The sequence below is a fragment of the Chinchilla lanigera genome, unplaced genomic scaffold, assembly GCF_000276665.1.
Source record: "Chinchilla lanigera isolate Chin_1 unplaced genomic scaffold, ChiLan1.0 scaffold00030, whole genome shotgun sequence".
In the NCBI taxonomy this organism is placed as follows: Eukaryota; Metazoa; Chordata; class Mammalia; order Rodentia; family Chinchillidae; genus Chinchilla; species Chinchilla lanigera.
Window position 1 is genome coordinate 2624398 of NW_004955431.1, and position 24148 is coordinate 2648545.

The following is a 24148-nucleotide window of genomic DNA, read 5'->3' on the forward strand; positions in this document are numbered from 1 at the left end:
TTTCACATTTTGGGGGGTTTTCATTTCCATCTTCCCATTACCTGTCCTTGTATCCCTCTTTATTCCCTTCTTCTTATCTAATAATACTCTTCTTTCTTATCATCTTTTTTTAGATTCCATGTATGATATTAGGAAGAACATGTGATAGTTGTGTGAGTCTAGCTTATTTTTCTCAACACAATGATCTCCAAATTCATTCATTTTTCTGCAGATAACAAAATTTTCCTATCTATGGATGAATAATATCCCATTGTGTATGTTCTTTGCCTATGTATGTGTCAGTAGGCATCTAGGCTAGTTCGATATCTTGACTATTGTGAATTGTGCCAAAATAAACATAAGTGTGGCGGTATCCTTGTAGTATGCTGACTTTAATTCTTTCAGGTATATCCTAAAGAGTAAAATAACTGGATCAAATGGTAGTTCTGTTTTTAGTTTTCAGGAAATTCATACTGATTTCCTTACTGGCTATGCTAATTTACATTCACACCAGCAGTGTAGGTTTCCTTTTCCCTGAATCCTCACCAGTTTGTTTTTGTATTCTTGATGATGGCCATTCTGATTGGGGTGAAATGGAGTATCAGTGTAGTTTGCGTTTCCCTAATGACTAAAGATGTTGACCATTTTTTAATCTAACTTCCTAGCCATTTGTACTTCCTGTTTTGAGAAGTATCTGATCATTTCATTTGCCATTTATTGATTGGGCTGAGGTTTTTTTGGTGTTTTTTGAGATCTTTAAATATTATGGATATTAGTCTTATGTTGGAAGTGCAGCTGGGAAAGATTTTCTTTCATTTTATAGATTGGCTCTTTACACTATTGGTTGTTTCCTTTGCTGTGCAGAAATTTTTTAATTTGATACAGTCCGAGGGATTGATTCTAGCTGTTGTTTCCCATGCTATTGGAGTCCTATTCAGGAAGTCCTTGCTTTTTGCCTATGGCTTCAAGTGTTTTCTCTATGTTTTCTTTTAGCAGTTTCAAAGTTTTATGTTTTATATCTAGGTCCTTGATCCATTTTGAATTTATTTTTGTCTGTGGCCATACCACCCTGCACGTGCCTGATCTCATCTGAATTTGTTTATGTTTAGGATGAGTAATAATGATCTAGTTTCAATCTTACACAAGTGGATGTCCAGTTTTCCCAGCACCATTTGTTAAAGGGGCTTTCTCTGGTGTACATTTTTGGTTCCCATGTCCAGAGTCAGGTAGCTGTATTTGCTTGCATTTGTTACATTCCATTAGTCTACATGCATATTTTTGTGCCACTACTGTTCTGTTTTTGTTACTATGCCTTTGTAGTGTAATTTGAAGTTGAGTATTGCAGTGCCCCCAGCCCTGCTCTTTTGCTTAGGTTTTCTTTGACTGTTCTGGCTCTTATGCTAAATTTATTAAACTTAAATGCCTTTTTTAAAATTCTGAAGTAAAATACCTCCTACTGTTTTTGCAGTTATAATATCCTCTCTTTTTGAAGTAATATGATTGTGTAGCTAGACTTCCTTGTATTTCTCCTTAATTTCTTCTTTCAGTTTAATGTCTTTAGTTGGCCTAATAAAAACCTAGTTAATAAGTCCCAGAATTAGTTTTGAAACTATTGGCACATAAATTCAAATGCTTGGGACATAGTACATTAGAACACAAATTTGACTGTATTGACCATTTTTCTGGTTAATATGTAGTTTCCTTCATCTAGCTTTCCTCCCCTCCTAATCCAAAATGTATCTGGCTTTAGAATGATCCTCACATTTGCTTTCTTTGGTATAAATCATATAAAGTAAAATTTTTGTTGCATTGATAAATTATTACAAGTAAAGGAGAAAATTACGGGGAGAGAAGATGATAAATAATTTTATGGCCAGATCTGCATGGTGAGTGACCAAGGACCCTGAAAATCAAGGAGAAAAACATAGATGAGCAAATAAGAAAAATTTTAAAGGACAGGAAACAAAGTTTACCTGTACCTGAGGACAAAATTGTGTATTCTAATCCTTCATTCTCTTTATCTTCCAGAGATTATTTGCATGTATCATTGTCAGTCACCCCAGCAATAGGTTCCCTCCCAGGAAGCACTTCCTTAGTAGAATTTATTGGCCTCTCCTTAATTGCCTGACTCTTTGGACATGCATTAGTCATGGTCTGAACTGCACATACTTAAATTACTTCTTCAGAACTGGTTCCTTGCTGCCTCAAGGATGGGTTTGTACTCACAGAGTTAGTCTTCAAAGGATCAGATAAAAAAATTATAGAGGAGAAAAGGAATATATTTCACTTGCTGTCCCTTTATATCTTAGTGATCTACAACTATTCTTTGCCTAGCTGATCCGCTCCTTAAATTTTCTGATATGCAAATGACCTAGACTTATTGCAACCTAAGCACACCCTTAATAAATAGCTGATCTTATTTGCTTATTGCCAGAAAAAAAATCAAAGTCAGCTCTGTGAGTTTTTAATTAATTTCATAGCTAACAGTCTCTTTCTGCAAGTCAGCAGATTCAGCTGTTTATTTTGCAACTATTTTGAAGGGTACATTACTTAGAGTAAGACCTTTTTCTTGTTGCTTTACTGAATTTTATATATGACAAAAGTCAGCACTGTGTTGTTTTTGCTTTAGTTTTTTGGAAGCCAAACCATTGGTGTCATTCTTTATAGTAGAGTGTGTCTTACTTGATCTGCAGAAGGACTAGCTTTATATTGTGCTCCTTGGTATATAATTTTAATCACAGCATTTCATCTCACACAAACCGGAGTGGCCTAATTCTAGTAAGATTATATGACCAGCCTCACTTCTTGTTTATATTTTTTTCTGTTATTTTTACATTTAATTCATCATCAAGTTGTGTTTTTATTGGTTTGGGTTTTGTTCGTAAAAGTATCTCTTAAATCACTTCAATTATCTTTCAGCACAAGTTTGGCCTGTAAGTAATTCATTTCCTATGTCATATCCCTCACTTCGTAGAAACTTTTAGAATCTTTTCTTCGCAGGAAGAAGTCTTGCTGTTTCAGTGAGATACAGTTTGGTATGTTTTACTTTGCTACATAATTAGAAAATATTTGAATTGTATTGGGTCTTCCATCTAAATGCCAGAATTTTTGTAGTATTTTTATATGTGTTTTAAGTAGTTACTGACTCCTGTCTTCCTGGATTCAATGGGCGTAGAGTTGGGAATGGTTACAGCTGTGTGTGAAAGTGAGCCAAAACGAGGAAGTGGGCTGCAGAGCCTTGCTCTTCTTTAGAGGCTTAAGATCAGAGACACGATTGGATTTACAGAATCTAGGTTTAACATTTATCGGCAGGGTTCAGATAGGATCAGGAGACTCTGCTCTTTCCTGCTCTTCAAGGAAGCCCAGCCTTCTAGGAGGAATTTAAATGTTAACAATTACCATTCCCCACCTGTAACAATAACCCTTTGTTCTCTTATCTCTTCTGGGGAGTCTAGCATCTGCTGAGGCCTATTGCTCTCCAAATTACCCCTTAGCAGTTTTTACCACCATATTTGAACATGGCTTACACTTGTAAATCAACCTTACTGTTAGATAATCCCTCTGTTTGCTTCACTGTGTGTCTTTTGCAAGTTACTTTATTCTCTACCTCAGTTTATGAAGCTGAGATACCTACTTGAGTTATGAAGATTGAATTTACACAAGCAAAGCACTCTGGTGCCTGGCACATACTTTGCATTACATAATTACTCTTTAAAAACATATATTCACCATACTTTCAGTGTACAATAATTATCACTTTCTGAGTGGTTCTAATAAGTATACTTCATGCTTACATTTATCTAATTTGATTCTCACAGCAGTGCTATGAGGTTGGTTATTTTAACTTTTTCATAGAAAAAAACTGAGGTTCAAAGAGTAGCAGTGAATTGCCTTGCTAATAAATACTGAGGCTATCATAAAAATGTCTTTTGATACCAAAATCTATTTTTTCTTCTGTACAACCTGTTAATAAATCACAATGATTACTCTCATGTTTGTGTTAACTGCTAATAAATTTCCTCTGAACGTACATAGCACCAGAAAGTTATAAAAGACCTCCCAAAAGTTATTACAGTCATTTCCCCCCCTTGTAACTGAATATTGGTTTCCTTCCTCACCCCTGCTTTTTCATGAATATACAGCTCTGAACATGAGCCTAAGCATATTTTTGTGGATTTCATGGATAGGAGGGAAAGTGAAATTAAGTTAGTTTCTGCAGTAATGTCAAGGTTGTCCTTTAAAAAAAAAATCAAGAGAAAGAAAGTAAAATCAATAGTAAAAGTAATAGCGCATACACACACACACACAGGGGCAGTACAGAGGACTTGAACCCCAGGCTTCCCCACAACATGCTAGGCAATCAGCTCTACCACTGAGCTACATTCCCAGCCCTGTGATAGCAGTGAAAGGCAATTATCAGCCTGAAACATAAATCCTGCCTTTCAGGAACATGTCAGTAAAGCTGTTGTATACACAATTCTTTGTGTATTGTGGACGTTCCTTAAGGATTGAGGATGAAGAAAGGATTAAGTTATACAATGGCATTTTAGACAAAATCTTTTAAATTAATAAATATTGAATTTATTTCAAACCTTTTAAGTGAAAATCAGCAGCAGGATAGATAAGTTAGAAAATACAGTGAACACAAAGGAGAACAGCGTTACATAAAGTACGCATTCCTGTAAGATATGTTTTGGTGAGTTTTAGGGAGTTTCATAAGGAAGACTCAGAAAAGATCATCAGATGCAAGGAGGCAACAGCAGAAATCATTTTTCTGTATCAGAAACAGTGCGAGCTGGAGCGTTTTCCTCCCCCTCCCTTTTTTTTTCCTGGTCACTGGAGGTCATGTGATAGTGATCACGTGACTCGGTCAAAGGATCTTTTCCTCTTACAGCTTTGCAAAAAAAAAAAAAAAAAGGAAAGAAAGAAAGAAACCGTTCACCAATTAAAGCTGTTAACGTGTACTACGCTGTTTCCTTGTTGGATTTTCTTGTTCCTGCTGCTACTGTAAAAACAAAATGAGTGGTAAGACTTGCTGTTTTTGAACATTTGCTTTATTTTAAACCATAGAAAGCATTGTCTTAAAGTCACGCTGTTTTTTTTAAATACATGCCAAATATAATCGCTATAAAATATTCTAAATTGTTACTCTGTAGTTCTAAAAAATTAAATTCTACGTAGAGTTAGGCCGATTTTATTTTCCACAAACTATCACGTTCTAGGGTCTTTATTTTACTAGGTTTTTCTTTTCAAAACTAAAATCTGAAAATTGGCATCAGATTATTTGGAAGCCATTGTGAAAGCTTGCTTATAAGGAGAATGTGTAGCACGTCAGCAGCCCGTCGCATTTTAAAAATTTAAACGCCTGAGCAAATTGTAGTTTTTAAAAACTCTTTTAAATATAAATGCATATTAACAAGAAAAAATAAAGAACTTATATCAGGTGAAAATAGCTTATGTATTAAGTCATTGATGTCACTTTTTTAAAGAACTGGAGTGGGAAGCTTCTCTAAGACAATTGGTGAATAAAATTACTTCCTTTTCCTCAGGTTTTTAGAATAGGAACTATTCCCTTTAAAATATTGAATATCCCAGTAATTTGAGGTGAATTTTGCCTAAAGCATGTTGATCCGGAAGGAGCTATTAGGTGTATCACTGTTCAGATATAGCGATTTTGTGCCAAGTGTGCATTTAAAGGTACAGTCTAACACACTTAGGTTTGACTATCCCTTGCTGCATACAAATTTAAATCAGTTTAATAGTTAATTTTTTAGAACTTCCTAAATTTAAAAAAAAATGGTTGGAACTAAGGAAGTAATTAAACATTTGCATTATTAAGTATGCAAGGTTTTAGAGTTTTGCTACTTTTACGTACAGTAATAATAGCAACAGAAATGGTGCTGTAAACATAGTTCTAAACATCAATACTTCTCTATACATTAGGAATTTTATGTGTTCAATTTGAATATTGCTTCACACCAATATTTTATATATTAAATATAGTATTGATGAATTGTTTTTAAAAAGAATCTAGCCATATACCATTTCTGCCTCAGAATAAGAAAATTTACTTGATAAGGTGAAATAATTACTTAGAGAAATATTGATTAGTATTATTAGTGGGCTATAACTAGTAATATATGTACTGATGGTTTATTTTAGGTCAGATATGTTTTGTTCTATTTTTAGTAATACACCAAAATGTAATTAAAAGATAAAAGTCATATTTTGTGCTGCTAAATTTTAAACTTTTTTAGTGGCTATCAAAAGTATAATATGGTGTGAATTGTAGCTACATAGTATTTATATGGTCATATTCCTAGTAGAAGGAGAAAAATCCAAAGCAGTTATGTTAATTTTACATGTAATCAGCAAAGTGTAGTAACTTGACATTAGGATTAAATTTGACTGCATGTGAAACGGCCCACAACCTTTGGTATGTACAATAAAAACTCACTTAAATATTAATTTTCTTATTAAGATTATAAGTACAGTTTTTAGTAGATTCTCTGGTTCTCAGCTAATTCTTTTATATTTTGAATAAAAGCTAAACCATCTCTCTGGATTTAGAAAACTAGTTTATTGTGTAGCTTTATATAAACTTACTAATGGAAATCCTCTATCATTAGTGTAAAATTGTTCTCATTTCTCTTGAGCGCAGAATGCAAAGTTAAAAGATGTGTTTTGAATGAAGCCTTTTTGTATAGAGTTATAAAGTGGCTCAAGAGTTTTAAACTAGTAGAGGTAGTAAATTAATATGGGATGTTTGCATAAACTTGGGAAAATTTTTTTCATCTTTTTTTTATTTTTATAATACATATGTACAGTGCATAGTGATTACCTTCATCATAGGGAATTTGTAGTGTACATAACACATTTTTATTGTCTTAAAAAAACAAAAACAGAAGCAGCTGTAATTTCCCTTAGAACATACGTAGTTCTTAAGGCTCAAATTATATCACTTGCCAATAAATGAATAATATTTTTTAATGTTTAAATTACAGAAATACATACTTAAAAATGATACTGGTTTGAATCCCATTTCTACCATTTAGGCAAGCTTAACTCTACCTTTGGAAAATGGGGATAATGGTGATGATTATAAAGAGACAAAAATATATAGTTTTAGTATTAACTATATGTAATCAAGATTATATTCTGAACAGCTTCCTGTATTTGTTTGGCTTATTTTGGATGAGAAGAGTAATTTTTTAAGTTATTTTTATAGCCAGATGATAACTTGGCAGTGTTTTCCCTCTCCTCACTTTTCCTTAACCAGTTCTTACTCTGCCTTCTCTGACTCCCTCCTTTCATTCTTTCACCCTTTTCGTTTCTCTTCCCTCTCTTTTCCCTTCTGTTCTTCCTCCTTCTCCTTCCCTCCCAGCCCTCCTCTTTGCTCTCCCCTGACTCCTCCCTTACCTCTCCCTTCTCCTTTCTTTTCTCCTTCTTTCTTGCTCTCTCTCCCCTTTGTCCCTCTCCTCTTCCATTCCCTTCCTTGTCTCTGATGGGTATTTCTTCTGTGGTACCCCCTTTTTCTGCACTTTACCTTTTCTGTTTCCTTCCCTGCCTCTGTCTCCCTTCTGGCCCTTCCCCTCCCCCATCACCACTGTGTTGCTTCACCCCTCCCCCTTCTCTAAAAGCCTGGAATCCGGATTTGCTGGAACCATCCTGCCCTTTATTCAGCTTTTCTGAAGTATGTGTGATGTTACCAGTAGTGATATTCACTTTCAGAATTAAATTCTGCATATAAAAGAGATCCTTTCCCCATTATATTCTTTATTAGATTCTTGTGCTTTTATTTCCTTGAAAATAAGTAATTTTTTTAAAAAAAAGTTTCATTTCAAGTTACTAAAAACTGGTGAGTGAGGGGGCAACATACCCTAAAGTTACAGAAAGGATCTGAAGGTGAGCTACTTTTCTTAAAATGTTAAATAAAACAAGGAAAATTTTGATTCCTAACAAGAAGAAAACATATCTTCTAAATGTGCTTGTTTTACTTCCAGAAAAGTTAAAAAAAAGAGGTAAATAAGACATAGTATTTATAAAAATTATTTGGAAAACGTAACACTATAGAAAACTGAAAGAAAAATAAAATTAAACAGTGAAAGGGAATATAGAATAAGAGAACCTGAAGTTTCTTTTTTAGAACTTTTCAGAGGAAACAAAAAAGTTGTCTTGGGTAAATATACATGTATGGCATTTCTTTAACTCTCTTCTTAAACCCCCGCAGACATGCCTTACATATTACAGGAGTCTTTAAACCCTAACAAAGCACTTCCCACGGATCTTAACTACTCTTTCTTCTTACTGCTGTGCTTTTTTCTTATAGCTTTTGAAAATTTTGCCTTTTCATTGATTTTATATGGAAATTTGTTTTATTTTCCTCTACATCAGTATTTCCACCTTGCACAATTATAAAAATCACCTGTGATATTTATAAAGTAAATGTAGTGATTCAAGATTGTAGGCATACTAATAAAGAATCACTAGAAGAGCCTGTGAATTTTGTTTTAAAAACATCCCACATGAGCCAGGCCTGGTGGCACACACCTGTGGGCTGAGGCAGGAGGAGCACTTCGAGTTCCAGTTCCAGCCTGGGCTATAAAGTGAGTTCAAGGCCAGTCTTTTTTGTCTCAAAAAGACAAAAAACAAAAAAAAAAAACCAAAAAAAACCCTCCCAGATGACCATAGAGGAAAGTTTGAGAAACACAAAGGTAGGTAAAAGGTAACCTATGGACTTTACAAGGTAAATGTTTGTAACAAGTCAATAATCTGAATTTCTTTTTATAGTTGTTTAGTCACTGTTGACTTGAATGCTGAGATGAAGAAAATTGTTTTCAACTTTAATTTGGTAAGCAGTTGTGGATTAATATATTATTCTGTGACCCATTCAGGTCCTGCTCAGGTTCCAATGATGTCCCCAAATGGTTCTGTGCCTCCTATTTATGTGCCTCCTGGATATGCCCCACAGGTATGTTACGTTATTTTTCTTTTGTATGTATAATGATAGATACTTTCCTTTTCTTTGATTTTGATGAAAAAATATCACTTTAGTACTGAAATTAGTCCTGTGTGATCTTTGGTAAATCTGTTTCAGGTATTTTAGTACATTTGGAAAGGAGAAAAAATTTTATTGACAGCACTCATTTGACCTGTCTTTGAGTGTCATTCTAAAGTTTTTCTCCCTGGGTATGTAACTAATGTAAATACCTGAAGTTCTCTGTGTGCTTATGGTAACAGTTTTTTAATTAATATTTGCTTAGAAATAAGCCAAGACAGTGCTTTCAACCTTACTCACACAATTCCTTTCATATACCAGTAGTCGACTTGTATATTGTAGTAAATAGAAGAGAATTTAAACATGAGCCCTGGCAGCCGAGGGGATTAGTATCATTATACTCCTGCAACCCTTTTCTGTCCGTGTGTTGGCAAACTCTGACTTAAAGAATAATGTACAGCTAAGTTACATACACAGACAAACTGAATTAAACTAAATCTACAGGCAATTTTGTATCTTCCTTCCACTACTGAGATTCTAGCAGTATACTCATTGCCTCATAACTCTTTTGTGAAATAATTAACTTTGTCTTCCTAGCACTGAATTTATCTTGTTTTCTTGAGGCCCTCCATTACTTCCTCTCTGATTATGGCAGAATACTGGTGGGATCTTGTGGTTTCTTTGCTGACTCTATTCACCACTGTGTAAACGGCAACGAAAAGTAGATACTGGTGGGGAGAATGAAAATTGTCTAAGATGGAGAGTCAGAAAATCTGAATCCATATCTTAGTTCAAACCCTTGCTGGCTGCTAGGCTCTGGGCAAATCAGCTTCCTTGACTCTCAGGGCCCTCAATGTAAGATGAGAATGATAACATGTAAGATAACATATTTGAAAGTACCTTGTAGTCTTCTCAAAATAGCCTCTGCTCACTATCTACTTTTGTTTTAACACACTAATTCTGCATTCTGTTTGTATTACCCTGCTAAAGTTGGGTAAAAGATGATTTACCCTAGATTTTCTTGACAAAATGTTCTGTTTTTCTCACTTTTTTGTTGCTCACACAGAACTTTGTTTACTTACACAAACACTTGTTCTAGCAATAGTTCAGCTCAACAAACATTTTTGAATGGTATGATACGCCAAGCTATGTATTATACGCTAGTGACATAGCCGAAGACAGATTATTTCAATTATAAGATATCCTGATATTCTTTCATCTTTTTTTTAATGACAAAACTTTACCTGTGAGGTGTACGAAACAATTTCCATACACCTTTCAGGTGCCTCTCCTTTTGGACTCTCCTTGCATTTATCATTTCTTAATTCTCTTTCCTAGGAAGATGATGAATTCTTACAGTTCCTGTATTCAGCAGCATTCTACAAATAAGTATTGAGTACTCATACATGTCAGGCACTCATATGTGCTTGGTATATATCTATGAATAAAAGAGGGAAAAATTCTTCCGTGAAATTTACATTTTTGTAGAGAAAAGCAAACAAAAAGCACAATCAGTGGATGAATTAATATATTAGATGGTGAATGATAAGAGTGAAAAAAGAAAATATTTTAAATCATGGTGATAGAACAAGCCTCATTGGAAAGATAGCATTTGAATCAAAAGTCTTCAAGGACAGGTGGGAGTTAATAATACATTTATCTGAGGAAAGAGGATTGTAGAAACAGAAACAGCCAGTGCAGATGGCCTAAAGTGAAAGTTACGTTTCGTGCCTGGGAACAGAAAGAAGACAGTATGGCTGAATTCAGTCCTCCAGGCAAAAATAATAGTAGGGAATGAAGTCAGTTCCAAAGCTAGATCATACCTGATACTCATCTTTTCTCTGAGTATAGTCTCTGTAATACGGGAGGGGCGCAGTTAATATTTATCAGTCAGTCAAGTAGTCATTTAGGTCAAGGTTTTTTACCTTTAAACCAACATCCACTAAAATAGCTTCCATAAGAAAGTTTCTTTGAACATAAAGAGTCTATCATTGGTTTATTCACTCAATGAAGTGCAGATTTCTTGACAGTTAAGGCCTTAAACAGTTGCAGCTTAGTTTGCCTTATACTTTCATTCTCCTACGACTTCTTCTGTGTTCACATAGTGTTCTCTATGGTTTTAGTAAAGCTCTTATTTAGGGAGTATTATTCATTCTTCCACTTCTGCCTTTTAAAATTGTGTTCATTTTTGAGAGTCTAGGTCAAGTTATTTGTACTACTTCCTACCTAATATTATAATTATGTGACTTAAACTCCTGCAGGATTTTGGGTTCCTTGAGGGGAGGAGTTGCATTTCATGCATTTTTTGCATTCCTGTGGTAACTGAAATGTAACAGGTTTCTCATAAATAGTTGTCAAATTTGAACTTCAGCAGTAATCTTACTTGGAAAGATTATGTGGGTTTACTATTATCAATCTTAAGATCAAGATTATCTCTAGGAAATGTTGTCATTTTTAAGCACATTGGCTAAATGAGACACAGCAGAATCTAGCCTCATCATTATTGAAATAATTTAAGCAGCCAAATCTGTAAGACTCTGCTCTTGCATTTTCACATCACTGTCAAACCACCCCTCTGGCCTGTCATATATAATTTCTCATATTAGAAAACTCCTATCTTTAAGATCCAGGTTTTAGGATATGCTCAAGATATGTCAACTTGCAAATTTGTGATGTTAGTACTGATTTTGTGCTCCTGTTAAGTTTAAAAGCATTTCAAATATGAACTCATCACTATATATTTTAACATCACTTTTTAAAGTAATATTAGGCACATCTAAGCATCTGGTACCTTGTCCAGAATCTGGCAAATAAACATAACTTTGTCAAATCAAGAAGCTGGCAGTTGAACCAAGTATTAAGATGCATAGATAGCTATAATAAAGAACAAGTTAAATTTGGCCCAGCTGGAACCAAGTAGCACATATATGAACAGCTACCATCTAGTCTCCTATTAGATTTTTATACACTGATCCACCCTCATAACAAGAAGTTATTTATTATTTATTAACAAGGTGTTATTTATTTTGTACTTTGTAACTTACTGCTCTGATACTTTAGTATTACACTTTTTTTTTTTTTTTTTTTATACTGGGAATCAAACTCAAGACCTTGCACTTGCCAGGCAGGCACTGTGCAGCTGAACTACATCCCTGGCCCAGTATTATGCTCAATAGTAATAGGAAACTAGAGTATTTTATTCTATTGACCAATAGTTTTGAAGAAAAAGTTTATATTAATAGGCACAAAATGTCCCTGTCACTAAGAATGGACTTCCAAGGACAATTTTTCCCCTTTTCACTTAGAAATTGCAGTACCTCCCAAGTGGGAAAGCTAGACTTAATTTTTTAGTATGTATACATGGCTTTGGTTTTTAGAACAAAGAAAATGGATCACCTTTTTTTTAAGTCTTTGTTTAAAAAGAAATCTTTCCTTAACCATAACACTATTTACAGTGCTATCAAATATTGTAGGGTGACCTATAGCTAATTAAAATAATATACAGAAAGCAAACTTAAATTGTTCTTCAGAAGCTTAAATATAAAGGAATATTAGTTTTGCAAATGAAATATGGAGGATATGTTTAATAACAAAGAACAAGTATAGCAGTATACTTTCATAGATTTTGTAATCATGATTCTGTAGAAAACTCAGAAAATATAGAAAAGTTGTAGGGATGAGACTACTTTGAGTTTTACAACCCAGAGATACTTTCTGTAAATATTTAATATATTTCCATTTAGCCTTATTTCTAGTTACAAAATTATAAACATTGAATATGCATACTATTTGTACTTAATCCTATCATTTCTCTGTATTTTTAAGTATAATTCAAAGGTACATGTTTCAGAGGCCATATAGACTGTTCTATCAATAAATCTCTACATTTGTTTCCATTTTGTCATTTAAACTCTTGCCAATTTTTCTTTTGCAATTATAAAATTGCAGTGAATATCTGCACAATTTTTATATATTCTTATTTCCTTAGGATAAATTTTTAGAAACAAAATTATTAATTCAAAGAATTTAAACTTTCCATTCTAGGCACATATTAACATACTTTCTTCTGAAGTTTAAATGAGTCTATATTCTAATATGTAACAGCTGCACCATCCCCAACATTAATTATTAGAATATATAGATTTTGTCATTAAGTTCTATACGTCTTTTCTTCTTTATGATGGAAATCTTCAAGCTTACATAAAAGTACAGTAAGTAGAGTATTATTAACCCCTCTTGTACTCATGACTACCTGCTTCAACAGTTATAATCAGCAGATTGCCAATGTTGCTTACCACACCTACCATCTTTTTTTTAACCACTAGAATATCTTAAGTGATTCCTAGAATATTATCATTTAACCTATTATTGTTTTTTTCTCCTTATACATAACCAGCAACCTCAGTTGTTACAGTACAAATATAGTTGTCCCTAAAAGTAGTAAGTAGCCTGAAAGAAGGCAAACTGTATGGAAAAGATGGTACATAGTCTATAAACCAGGGTTATATACTTTACACATAGATAAGCATCATAGCTATTTCAGAGGCGTGGCCCTTATTTTAGGCATAATATATATAAACTTCATTATTGCCATTTAACAAATAAAAAGGGACAGTTGTGAGAGACTGACGTGCTTAAATAGAAGTAGAAATATGTGCAATTCACTCAAAATGTCAAAAAAATGTAAAATTTAAACACAAAGCAAATAATGCCAAATGAAGCAATAGTGACAGGAGAAAGCACTGTAATTTACTATCAAAGTACTAGCGTGTAGTCCCTAAGAATGTTACTGCATTGCAAGACAGACTTAACACTTGATATTTTCTGTGATTAAGTTAGTGATTTATTTTTTTTTAAGTTTATGAACTAAAAATAGGACTCCTAAAAGGCAACATCAAAAGTTCTTCTTGTAATGGCTCCCTTAAGTGGGTTTTTTCAAATAGAATGTGGGTTGTTATGGAGATGAGAGGATTCCTAACAGGGAGGGGCTTGTAGATCTCATAATATAGGGAAAAGGCCAATATCAGTTTAAGGATAAGTGTCAAATTACTTCTATGAGCTGTGCTATTTCACTTTGCCTTGTGTCAGCATCTAGCAGTAAGGTCAGTATATTTTGCAAAGTTCCTATAAACCAATCTAATCTTAGCCTTTTCTCTGTCTCTCCTGGCAAGAACAACTGAAAGGGACAAGCTGAGGGTGTGGGAGACTAGAAGATAGGGAACTTAGAGATTCAGTGAAGATGCAAAGTTGTAATAAGAGCTGCGTAAAAAAGGGCTTAGTCACTTTGACGTCATGTATATATGTGTGGAGTTGGGTATATAAAATAAAAGAAATGAGGGTATAGCTCAGTCCCAAAGGTCCAGGATCAGTTCCCAGTACTGCCAGAAATAAGTGTATAAATAAAATTGTTGAATGAATTGTACAGTGGTGTAGGAGAGAGGGTGTTTCATTTCATGTTCTTTTTTGAGACAGGGTCTTGCTATGTTATTTTTTGAGAGTTTAAAGTTGGAGTGGTTCTGGTTTGAGGTGTGACTGTAGAATTAGGTTGCTAAAAGTGGAAAGGAAGCAAAGGTTATAGGAGTTGAAGAAATCACAGAACTATAATAGCTTGATGGTGTTAAGGGAGAGAAAAATTTAGCATACCAGTAGAACTAACAGAATACATGTATTTCTGATCACGTTGTTCACTCAACAGATACTTTTGGACCATCATCCATGAGCTAGGTAGTATTCCAAATATTGACAAAAAAACAGCAAAGCAGATTTATTTTGGAACTTCTGTTTTCTCTCAGGGAAGACACACATACAATAATATAAAACGTTAGGTAGCAGATACAATTTCCTTTCTCTTCATTTCTCAAATACATCTTTATTCAGTAAAAAAAAAGAAAACAGCTTCAGAAATAGGTGTCATCTGTGGTTAAGGAATCCAACTGCTGACATCCTTCATTGTCTTGTCTATGTTTTAATTTTTACTAATGTAGACTAAATTGAATCACATCTGTTTTTTCCTTTTCACAATTCGTTTTGTTTTCATCATCACCATCAGTGTACCTGTTGGTATGAAATTGAATGTCTGCATGTTTGGCTGCTTCTCAGCAGCTAGGCTTCTGGAGACTAGCAGATAGTTTTGAGGTTTCTGGCTTCCCTCTGAAGTTACTGGCTGGTGGTATGAGCCACCAGATGGGACAGTCCTGCATGTACCACTGGTGGTTCAAGCCAAGAGAAACATGTCAACCAAGTGAAACCCTTACTTGTGTTGTGAAACAAGACAGCAAAACGTCTATGGCTTTTATTCCCACAAAGTGGATATGACCATGAAATCTGGAGTCAAATTGTCTTGTGCTCTTCTACTTATACTATATGATCCTTGACAAGTTATACAGTACCTCTATACCCAGTTTCATCAACTAAAAACTGGAGATAATAACTAGCTACTTATAGTATTGCTGTGAGAATTAAATAGTTAATATTGGTCCCTTAAGAAACTTACAGCTCAGTTATAGAGTAAGGCATATGCATCTAAAAAATTAACAAACAACAGTGTTAAAAATGACATTGACAGTTAACTGGATTGTCAACTTGATTGGCTTCAGAGCAGCCAGAGGATTAGTAAAGTATACTCTGGGTGTGTAGGTGAGTCATGGAGGCATGACCTTTGGCTCTGTGTCTGGTCCCTGGCCCCTTCCTCTCTGACACCATTCCCCTCCTCTGCTGTCCTCTTCTATTGCGATGTTTCTGCCTTGATAGCAACCAACCATGGATGGTGTGGTGGATTAACTAATGCTCAACTTGTGACACCCAGCGTGGTTGTAGGCATGGCAGGCCCACCTGGGGACTGTTGCCAACAGCATAAAAAGAGAACTGAAGGGGAAGATAGTGTGCTGTTGATTCTTCTGGAGAAGCTTCTCACACTGGTTTTCCTGATAAGAACTCAGTTCTCAGCATCGGAGGGGCCTTGGGTCCTCACTGTCACTGAGGATGGCTTTGTGCTCTTCCGCGGGGCTCTGGTTCTTGAGTATCACTTCCTGGCTCCAGTACAGGTCTCTCAGCCTGGTGGCATAGATCCTTCACGTGGCTGACAACAGACTTTCTAGTTCCACCACTGATCTTTGGGCCTTCCCAGTGCAGATCCTTGATACAGACTTGTATGAGACATTGCTGTGGGTTCTAGACCTCCGGTTGGCCTCGTGGGGGATATTGCCATGGGCTCTATCTATGTCTTCAGCTGGACTTGTGCAGGACATTGCTGCAGGATCCAGGCCCTCAGCTGGATTCTTTGGGTCTCTAGTACATGGACAGGTCTCTCGTACTCTTCTGCATTTGACTTTTTGGGTGAATATTGTAAAATGATCCTATAAATTACGTGTCCTCTATTAAATCTATTCCCTTACAAACCTGAACTACAGCAGATAGAACCCTCTTGAAACCATGAACCAAATAAACCTCTCCTTCTTTAAGCTGTAGGTGTTAGGTATTTTGTCCACCAAGGGGAAGCTGATCAATACAAATATCAAACAAGTGATTTAGGATAAACAGAATAAAAATTATAAGAGGAGGATACAACTGAGATTGTGATGTCGAGGGAAGGGTTCATGGAAGAATAATCAGAAGGAACTTTCCACAAACTCCTTGCCTCACCATTATCAGCAGTCGTATGGCCCATGTACTCTGCTTCCTCATCTGTCACAAGTCACTCCACTCCTGCCTCAACTCGTTGCTTCCACTGGAGTACTGGAGCCTGTTCAAGGACATTACTATAGCTTTTTTTTTTTTTCATCAGTTTCTTACTCTCTGCTGGGTCTTTTTTTGGGTAGAACCAAGGATTACACTTAGAGACTTACTCTAGGCAAGTACAGGGCTCTTGGGTGGATCATTCATGTTAGTATATAAGCCTGATGTAATTGTTTTCGCTGAAAACAGCAGCCCCAGCAGCCAAATACGTTTTTTGACTCCACTACTTCTATCAGCCATTGCCCCACTTTTGTATTCCTTTTATACCAAAACTTCACAAAACTGTGTTTTTCTCTTTTTTTTCCGCTTTCCCTCTTAGGTCCAGTCCCTTCAGACTTTGCCTCTGATTTTACCAAAAGCTGCTTTTGTCACAGTGACAGAGGTATCCCCATTGCTAAATCCAGTGGGCACTTCTTACTGTTTGTCTTGATCTGTCAGTAGCTTTTGATACAGTTGATTCTTTTTACTGACAGACCTTTCCAAACTTCACACTTCCTTAATTTTCCTCTTACCTCACATGGTGATCCCTTTCTTTCCCCTTCCAGAATTGCAGAGTAGTTTATCTGATCAATCTATTCAACATTTCCACTTGAATGGCTCATAAATTTGTCAAACTTAATGTATGAATCTGAAAATCTAAATCTCCACCTCCTCCACCGAAAGTCTTGTTCTAGCCATCAGGCTTCCTCTGTCACTGCTAGTGGAACACCGACCGTTCTTCTATAACTTCTTTTTCTCACTTTCCACATGGAATCGTCTGTTAATCTTATTCTTCCTTTAAATAGATGCAGAATGTAGGTCACTTCAACTATCTCCACCACTACTACTGTGGGCCAGCCTACCATCATCTCTTGCCCAGATTACTGCAGAGGCCTTACAAATAGTTTTCCTGTTGCTTTTGCATTCCAACCTGTTCTCAACTCAGTAGCCAAAGTCCCGTGAAATACAAGATTATATCAGAATTTCTTAACCTTGCTTAACCTTGTAGATATTTTGGGCCAGATCATTTTTGTTTTAGTAAGGCTTTCTCTGGTCACTGCCCTTAAGTCTATAACCTTCCCCTCCTACAGTATTTATAATTGCCTTTAACTATAGTGATTTTTCTCAAACTATTTAGCACTTTTTAACATGCTAAATAATTTACTTTTGTTGTTTTATTTATCCCTGTTACTATGTGTGACCCCAATAAATACATCATTCTAAGATTTTTCCTTTCTCTTTTAAATTATCAATTTATTTTGTTCAAAACCAGATTTTTTTAAGGAGTAAAGAAGGTAAAGTTACAGCTGGATTTGTATGGTACGTAAAATTTGTATATTTATAGAGAAAGAAGAAGCAGAATAAAGAAGAAAATAGCATAAACAAAAGTACAAGATTCAGAAATGTGTAGTTTAATGTGAGGCCAGGTTTTTTAGTATACCAGCCTGAGATTTAGGAGTTGGCACAGAAAAAAATAGAACTTAGAAGGTAGATGGAACCAAGCTAAATAGAATCCTGTCAAAAATGGAGAGTCTTTTTAAGATTTGTGAATTGGAGAGTGATAAAGATAAAAATGGTATTGTAATATAGACTGGGATTTGGCTCACTTATGATAGATTCCAAACTGCTTCTGTTGTCCTTTCTTATAAGTTCAAAACTAAAAAGCTATAAACAGTGCCCGGATTCCTTTCTGCTAGGCGTCCAGATTTGATTCAGTTTCCACTAACTGAATGCACTTGCCTGAGACTTAAGTTCAGAACTGAGTTAAACAAGCAGAAAGGATATGAAACATCTATTTTACTAGAAGCAAGGCTTTGTGGTTCTAAACCCGGCATATATAATCAATATTATATATAAACAGTATATTATATATTTGATTTTCCAATCCCATGTTACAGATGAATCACGTCCCACTCCAGAAGACAAAAATGGTTTAATAGTCTTTTTAATATTTGTAATTTAGGCTTATCTGTACCCATAGTGTGTTTTAGTTGTACCCGTACCTACCAAACACATAATTGTATACAAAGTTCTTTATCCTTAAGCATGATAAAATAAAATAACTTGCCTTTAAATTAGCACTTTACAGTAACATTTTCTGTTTCCTGAGATGATATTATTAGCCATTTGTTACACCTCAAAGGGTTATTACTTAAGTCTAAAAGAATTTTGATGTAGCAATTTCTTATTTTGAGATAAAATTCTTCAGTCTTTTAATCTTTCCTGTGTGTCCTTATAGCTCCTGTGAGGTTCAAAGAAAATTAATCTGTCAGTTTCTTAAAATTTATTCCCACAGTTGTGGTCCTATTTGGAGAAAAAAAAAGCCTCAAAACCACAGATATTTTTCCTACCTAGGACTTAATATATTTATTGTTTGTCTCACTTGAAATGATCAACTGTTGAAATTGTCCCGGTCATGGTCATAAGAATTTTGTTCCTAAATTTAACATGTGGCTTATGTTTAGGAGTATAGATTTAATATCTTTTCTCTATTTGATCTTTCCGCAATCTGTGTTCCTTCTACCCTGAGTCATAACATGGAAAAAGAAATTAATCTTGACCTTGTTATATTTAAACTAAAATAACTGCATCACTGAATGCATGTTAAACACAGGATAAGCACATAGTGTTACAGCTCACTTAAATTATTTAGCCATCCTTATCAGTATTTTAAGATTTATATTGAATTTTGTAACTATTTTGTGTTGTTCTGTCCTAATTCATATGTGTACTTTTTTTTCAGAGTGATGGTGGTACTGAGGACTAAGCCAGGGCCTCAAATATACTAGAAAAACACTCTGATCACTGAGCTATAACTGCGACCCTATTTAATAAATTCTTGTCCCATTCATTCTGTAACCAAAATTTAGTTTCTAATAGTGCAGAAATTTCAACATACTTGAAAACAAAATTTTTGATCTGCAGAAGTGTTTAATCTGATTTTCATTTTCTAGGTTATTGAAGACAATGGTGTTCGAAGAGTTGTTGTGGTTCCTCAGGCCCCAGAGTTCCATCCTGGTGGTCACACAGTCATCCACCGTTCTCCACATCCTCCTCTGCCTGGTTTCATTCCTGTCCCAACAATGATGCCTCCTCCACCACGCCATATGTACTCACCAGTGACTGGAGCTGGAGACATGGCAACACAGTATATGCCACAGTATCAGTCTTCACAAGTATATGGAGATGTAGGTAAGACATGTGAAACCATTCCTGCTTCATGGAGTTGGATGTTTGCTTGGATTAAAGCATTACAAAAAAAAAACACATGGTAATAATACCGTAATCATTTTCTGTTATCTAAGCATTCTGTTAATGCTTCATCCTTATGATCACCCTTTAAGGCAGATAAGCAAACAGAAGACGAAAGAAGGAACATAACTTTATATCATGCAGGATTATATTGTATTTAGTGGAGTCACGTTCAAACAAAAGATCTTTTCCTCTGTCATGCAGCCTAGACTAAGGAAATTTAACCCAAGAATAACTGTGCCTTTGTTAAATCCTGAAAGTTATGTCACCACTATACAGCTACACAAGTTGCTAGGTTCAGTTCTGTGAGGGATTGGAAAAAACAGAATGAGCTATTAAGCCCTGCTCTCAGGGAACTAATAACAATAGAAATAATAATCTTATTCTTTGCCATGGTGTTAAATACCATTCATGTACTAACAACTCCCAAATGTGTGTATTCAGCTAAAAATTTCTCTGCTGAGCCCCAGACTTCTTTTTCTGAGTTCCTTCTTAATAACCCCACATGACTGTCTCCTGCACCACGGCTAGAAGATATCCAATATCAGTCTCAGTTTTGGTCCCCTAAAACCTGCTTTGTCTCTGTCTTCATTTCAGTAGCTGGTGTCAGTAGCCACCTTTACTTTCACTAATATGATAGTAAAGGTCAAATTTAATCACTCCTTTTGGCACCCCCCATCAGTTTAGTATCCGTTTTATTTTTGGATGTTTCCAAATTTCTACTCTTCTACTGCTTTTCAAATTCAGTACACCATCACCTTTTGCCAGGACAAGTGGAACAGCAGCCATCCACTGTGTTTCTGTTTCTGTTCTTGTTCCTGATAACCCATTGTCAGCTGCAGCAATTTTAAAATACTAATCAGACCATTTCTACTACTTCAAAGGTTTCTTTCATTAGAATTAGATTATTAGATCAGTTTTTGGAAAATTGTTATTCTCAAGTGTTTCACCGTAAAATGTTTCTTGAAATCTTCAATTTCTCTGTAATGTTTTCTAGTTTTCTGTACATAGGTCTTAATAAATTTTGTAGTGGGATTTATCACTGTTTCATATTTTAACACTTGTTAATGACGTTTTGTTTTAGTTTGTCACCATGAAGTGGAAGTACAGTTGCTTTTCAGAAAACTTTATTTTATACAAAATAAAAATAAAAAGTTTCAGTTCTGTCTACATGAAGAATAAAATCCTAAACTCTTCTCCTAGACCCTGTTTTCTCAAGCATGGCACCATTAACATTTTGAAATGGGTAAGTCCTTACTTTGGAGGCAGAATAGGATAGTAGATCTTCACTTCATAGGAGCATCTCTGGCCTCTCCCTACCATATGCCAGTAGCATACAGCTCCAGCACCTATAAAACACACATTGTAACATCTAAAATTATCTCTAGACATTGCTAGAAACTCTTACCCTAGTGTAGACCACTACCCTGTAGCCCCTGACTGCCTTGGCCTGCTACTTCATCCTGTTCCTTCTATTTTTCTAAACCATCAAGCTCTTTCTTGACTCAGGGCCTCTGCATGTGATACTTTGTCAAGAGTGTTCTTCCCATTTTCTTTAGGGTGTTTCCTTTTTCTTCAGCTTTCAGAAGTACTTTCTCCAGCTTCACCTTATCAGTCTCTGGCACTGAAGCGTATTTGTTTCATTCACAGAACCTAATACAGTTTTGGGACTTTTGTTTGTTTTATTTTTGGTTTTCTTATTTGAATGTCTCTCTTCCTTGACAGTATACTCCCTAAGACTTAATCTGGTTTTTTCTTTGTTGTTTTTACTTGCACTTAGCAGGGTCTGTCACTTATGCTCAGTAAATTTGTAGAAGAAATATCTAAATAAAAATTTTATGTGTAGCATAGCCAATAAATAATATGTATAAATTTATATATGTGTGTGTGTGTGTGTGTGTGTGTGTGTATAAAATATCATGTGCCGTATGTACTTTCAAGCTTATTTCTCTTGCCCAAGTAATGTGGATTGATTCAAAAAGTCTAGGTGGGACTTGAGATTCTGCATTTCCAAGAAGCACCTTGGTGATGCTCATGCAGTGATCCAGCAAACACACTTTTGAGTAGCAAGAGTTTATACTACACAGTAGTCCCATTCTTATATCTTGTTAATTGCTAATCATGACTCAGTTTTTTTTAATATGCTTGAGAAAATTATCAGATAAAACTAGATATTACAATTATTGCTGTTTTGTATTGTTAAGACCTATTGTTATGTAGAGGGGATATATATTAAAATACACAGGAGTGGTTACGGTACCATTAAGGAAAGTGAAAGGCAAATCAGCTACCCAGCAATTGAAGACAAGAGTCAGTACTCTTGTGTTGGATTTTATATGCCCAGAAATCTACTGGAGCCTAATCTAGCCAGTAGCTGCTTCCATGACCCCTTTTCCATGCACATTTTATGGATTCCCAAGGTGGTACCTGATCTAACATTTCATCGTCAGCAGTAGTATTTTTGAGCCTGAACTTTGCTAGATAGACACTGTGCTCATAAATGTGTAATCTCATTTAATCCACAATAAAATTATGCAAAATACAGAAGAAGAAAGTAAGGCTCAAACATATTAAGTTAGAATTTCAACCCTCTTAAAATAGTTTCTACTCTTCTACTATAACATATTCTTTAATTTTCCACCATTGCTTATTTTATCTTGAGTAATGGATAAAATACAAATGCATTCAAAAAACACATTTTAAAAATGTACACTAACTGATTGTGGTTCTTAAGTATTGATTGTTTTTGTTAAATTATAATTCATAAAACAGAATTCACTACTTTAAACTGTACATTTCAATGGCTTTTAGTATATTTACTATATTTTGCTAAGTATGAGATTCAGTGATTTTTAGTATATTCCCTACAGGTTGAGTTTCTTTTATCCAAAATGCTTGAGACAGACCAGAAGTGTATCAAAGCTCAGATTGTTTCCGATTTTGTAATATTTTCATGTGCACAGTTACATATCTTTGGAATGGGACCTAGGTCCCAATATGAAATTTATTTATGTTTCATATATACCTTGTACACATAGCATGGTTATTTTTATGCAGTATTTTTAATAATTTGGTACAGTTCATCTCATGAAGTAGGCTGTATGTAGAATGTTCCATTTGTGGCATCATATCAACACTCAAAGTTCCAGATTTAGAACATTTCAGATCTTTGAATTAAGGATACTCAACCTTTATTTACTGTATTCATGGGCAATAATTCTAAAATGTGTCTGTCACCCCACAAAGAAGCTATACATTTTCCTCTTTTCTCAACATCCCCTAAACTACTTTGTCTCTGTGAATTTGCCTATTCTAGACATTTCATTTAACTGTACATGCAGTGTGTGTACTGCATATAAAATTTTATTAAAATGTTAATTCTTTATGTGATCTATCTAGATTATATTTACTTCAAATGTTTTTAAGGTTCATGTGTGTTGCTACCCATAGTATTTTATTACTTTTTATGGCTAAATAATATTCATTGGCTCTGCAACATTTTGTTCATTCATTCATTAGTTGGAGGGCATTTGAGTTATGTTTATGAAAAGTACTATTATGTAACATTTGTGTACAAGTTTTTGTGTTGACATACATCTTCTCTTCTGGGTATGTATACCTCAGAGTTGAATTGCTAAGTAATATGGTAATTCTATGTTTAACTTTTTTAGGAACTGCAGAACTATTTTCCTCAGTCACTGTACAATTTTACATTCTACCAACAATGTATATGGGTTCCGATTGTTACACATTCTTGTCAAAACTTGAGTGTCTGTCTTGATTGTAACCATCTTGTTGAGTGAAGTTTTTATCTCTTGGCTTTGATTTGCTTTTCCCAAATGATTACTGATGTTGAACACCTTTTCTTGTACTTATTGGCCATTTATGTATCTTCTTTGGAGAATGTCTTCCGTTCACACCATCCACCTATTTTTTCATTTGAGTTGTCCTTTTTGTTGAGTTGAATGTTTTATGTATTCTGGACACAAGTTTCCTGTCAGTAACATGAATGCAGGTATTTTCTCATTCAGTGCAAACAAATTTTTAATTCTGATAAAAGTGCAGTTTATTTTTTCTTCATTCACTTGAGCTTTTAATGTTTTTATCTAAAAACTGGCCTAATTCATAGTCATGGAAATAAATACCTTTGTTTCCTTCTAAGAGTTTTATAGTTTCAGCTCTTAACATTTGAGTCTTTGATTCATT

At 34.9% G+C, this 24148-nt stretch overlaps 1 protein-coding gene across 4 annotated transcripts in view; it reads left to right on the forward strand.

Moving 5' to 3' along the window:
- Fndc3a (fibronectin type III domain containing 3A) overlaps positions 1-24148 on the forward strand; it is a 143286-nt gene that overhangs the window by 71087 nt on the left and 48051 nt on the right. For 2 of the 4 annotated variants that reach the window (XM_005387570.2, XM_005387571.2), the window contains exons 4-5: positions 8874-8950; positions 19645-19882. In XM_005387570.2, coding sequence (XP_005387627.1) covers positions 8874-8950; positions 19645-19882 — 315 coding nt within the window. Of the gene's footprint in view, positions 1-4881; positions 5005-8873; positions 8951-13979; positions 14080-19644; positions 19883-24148 lie in introns of those variants that run through there. The other 2 variants (XM_005387573.2, XM_005387574.2) reach the window with 2 other exon arrangements.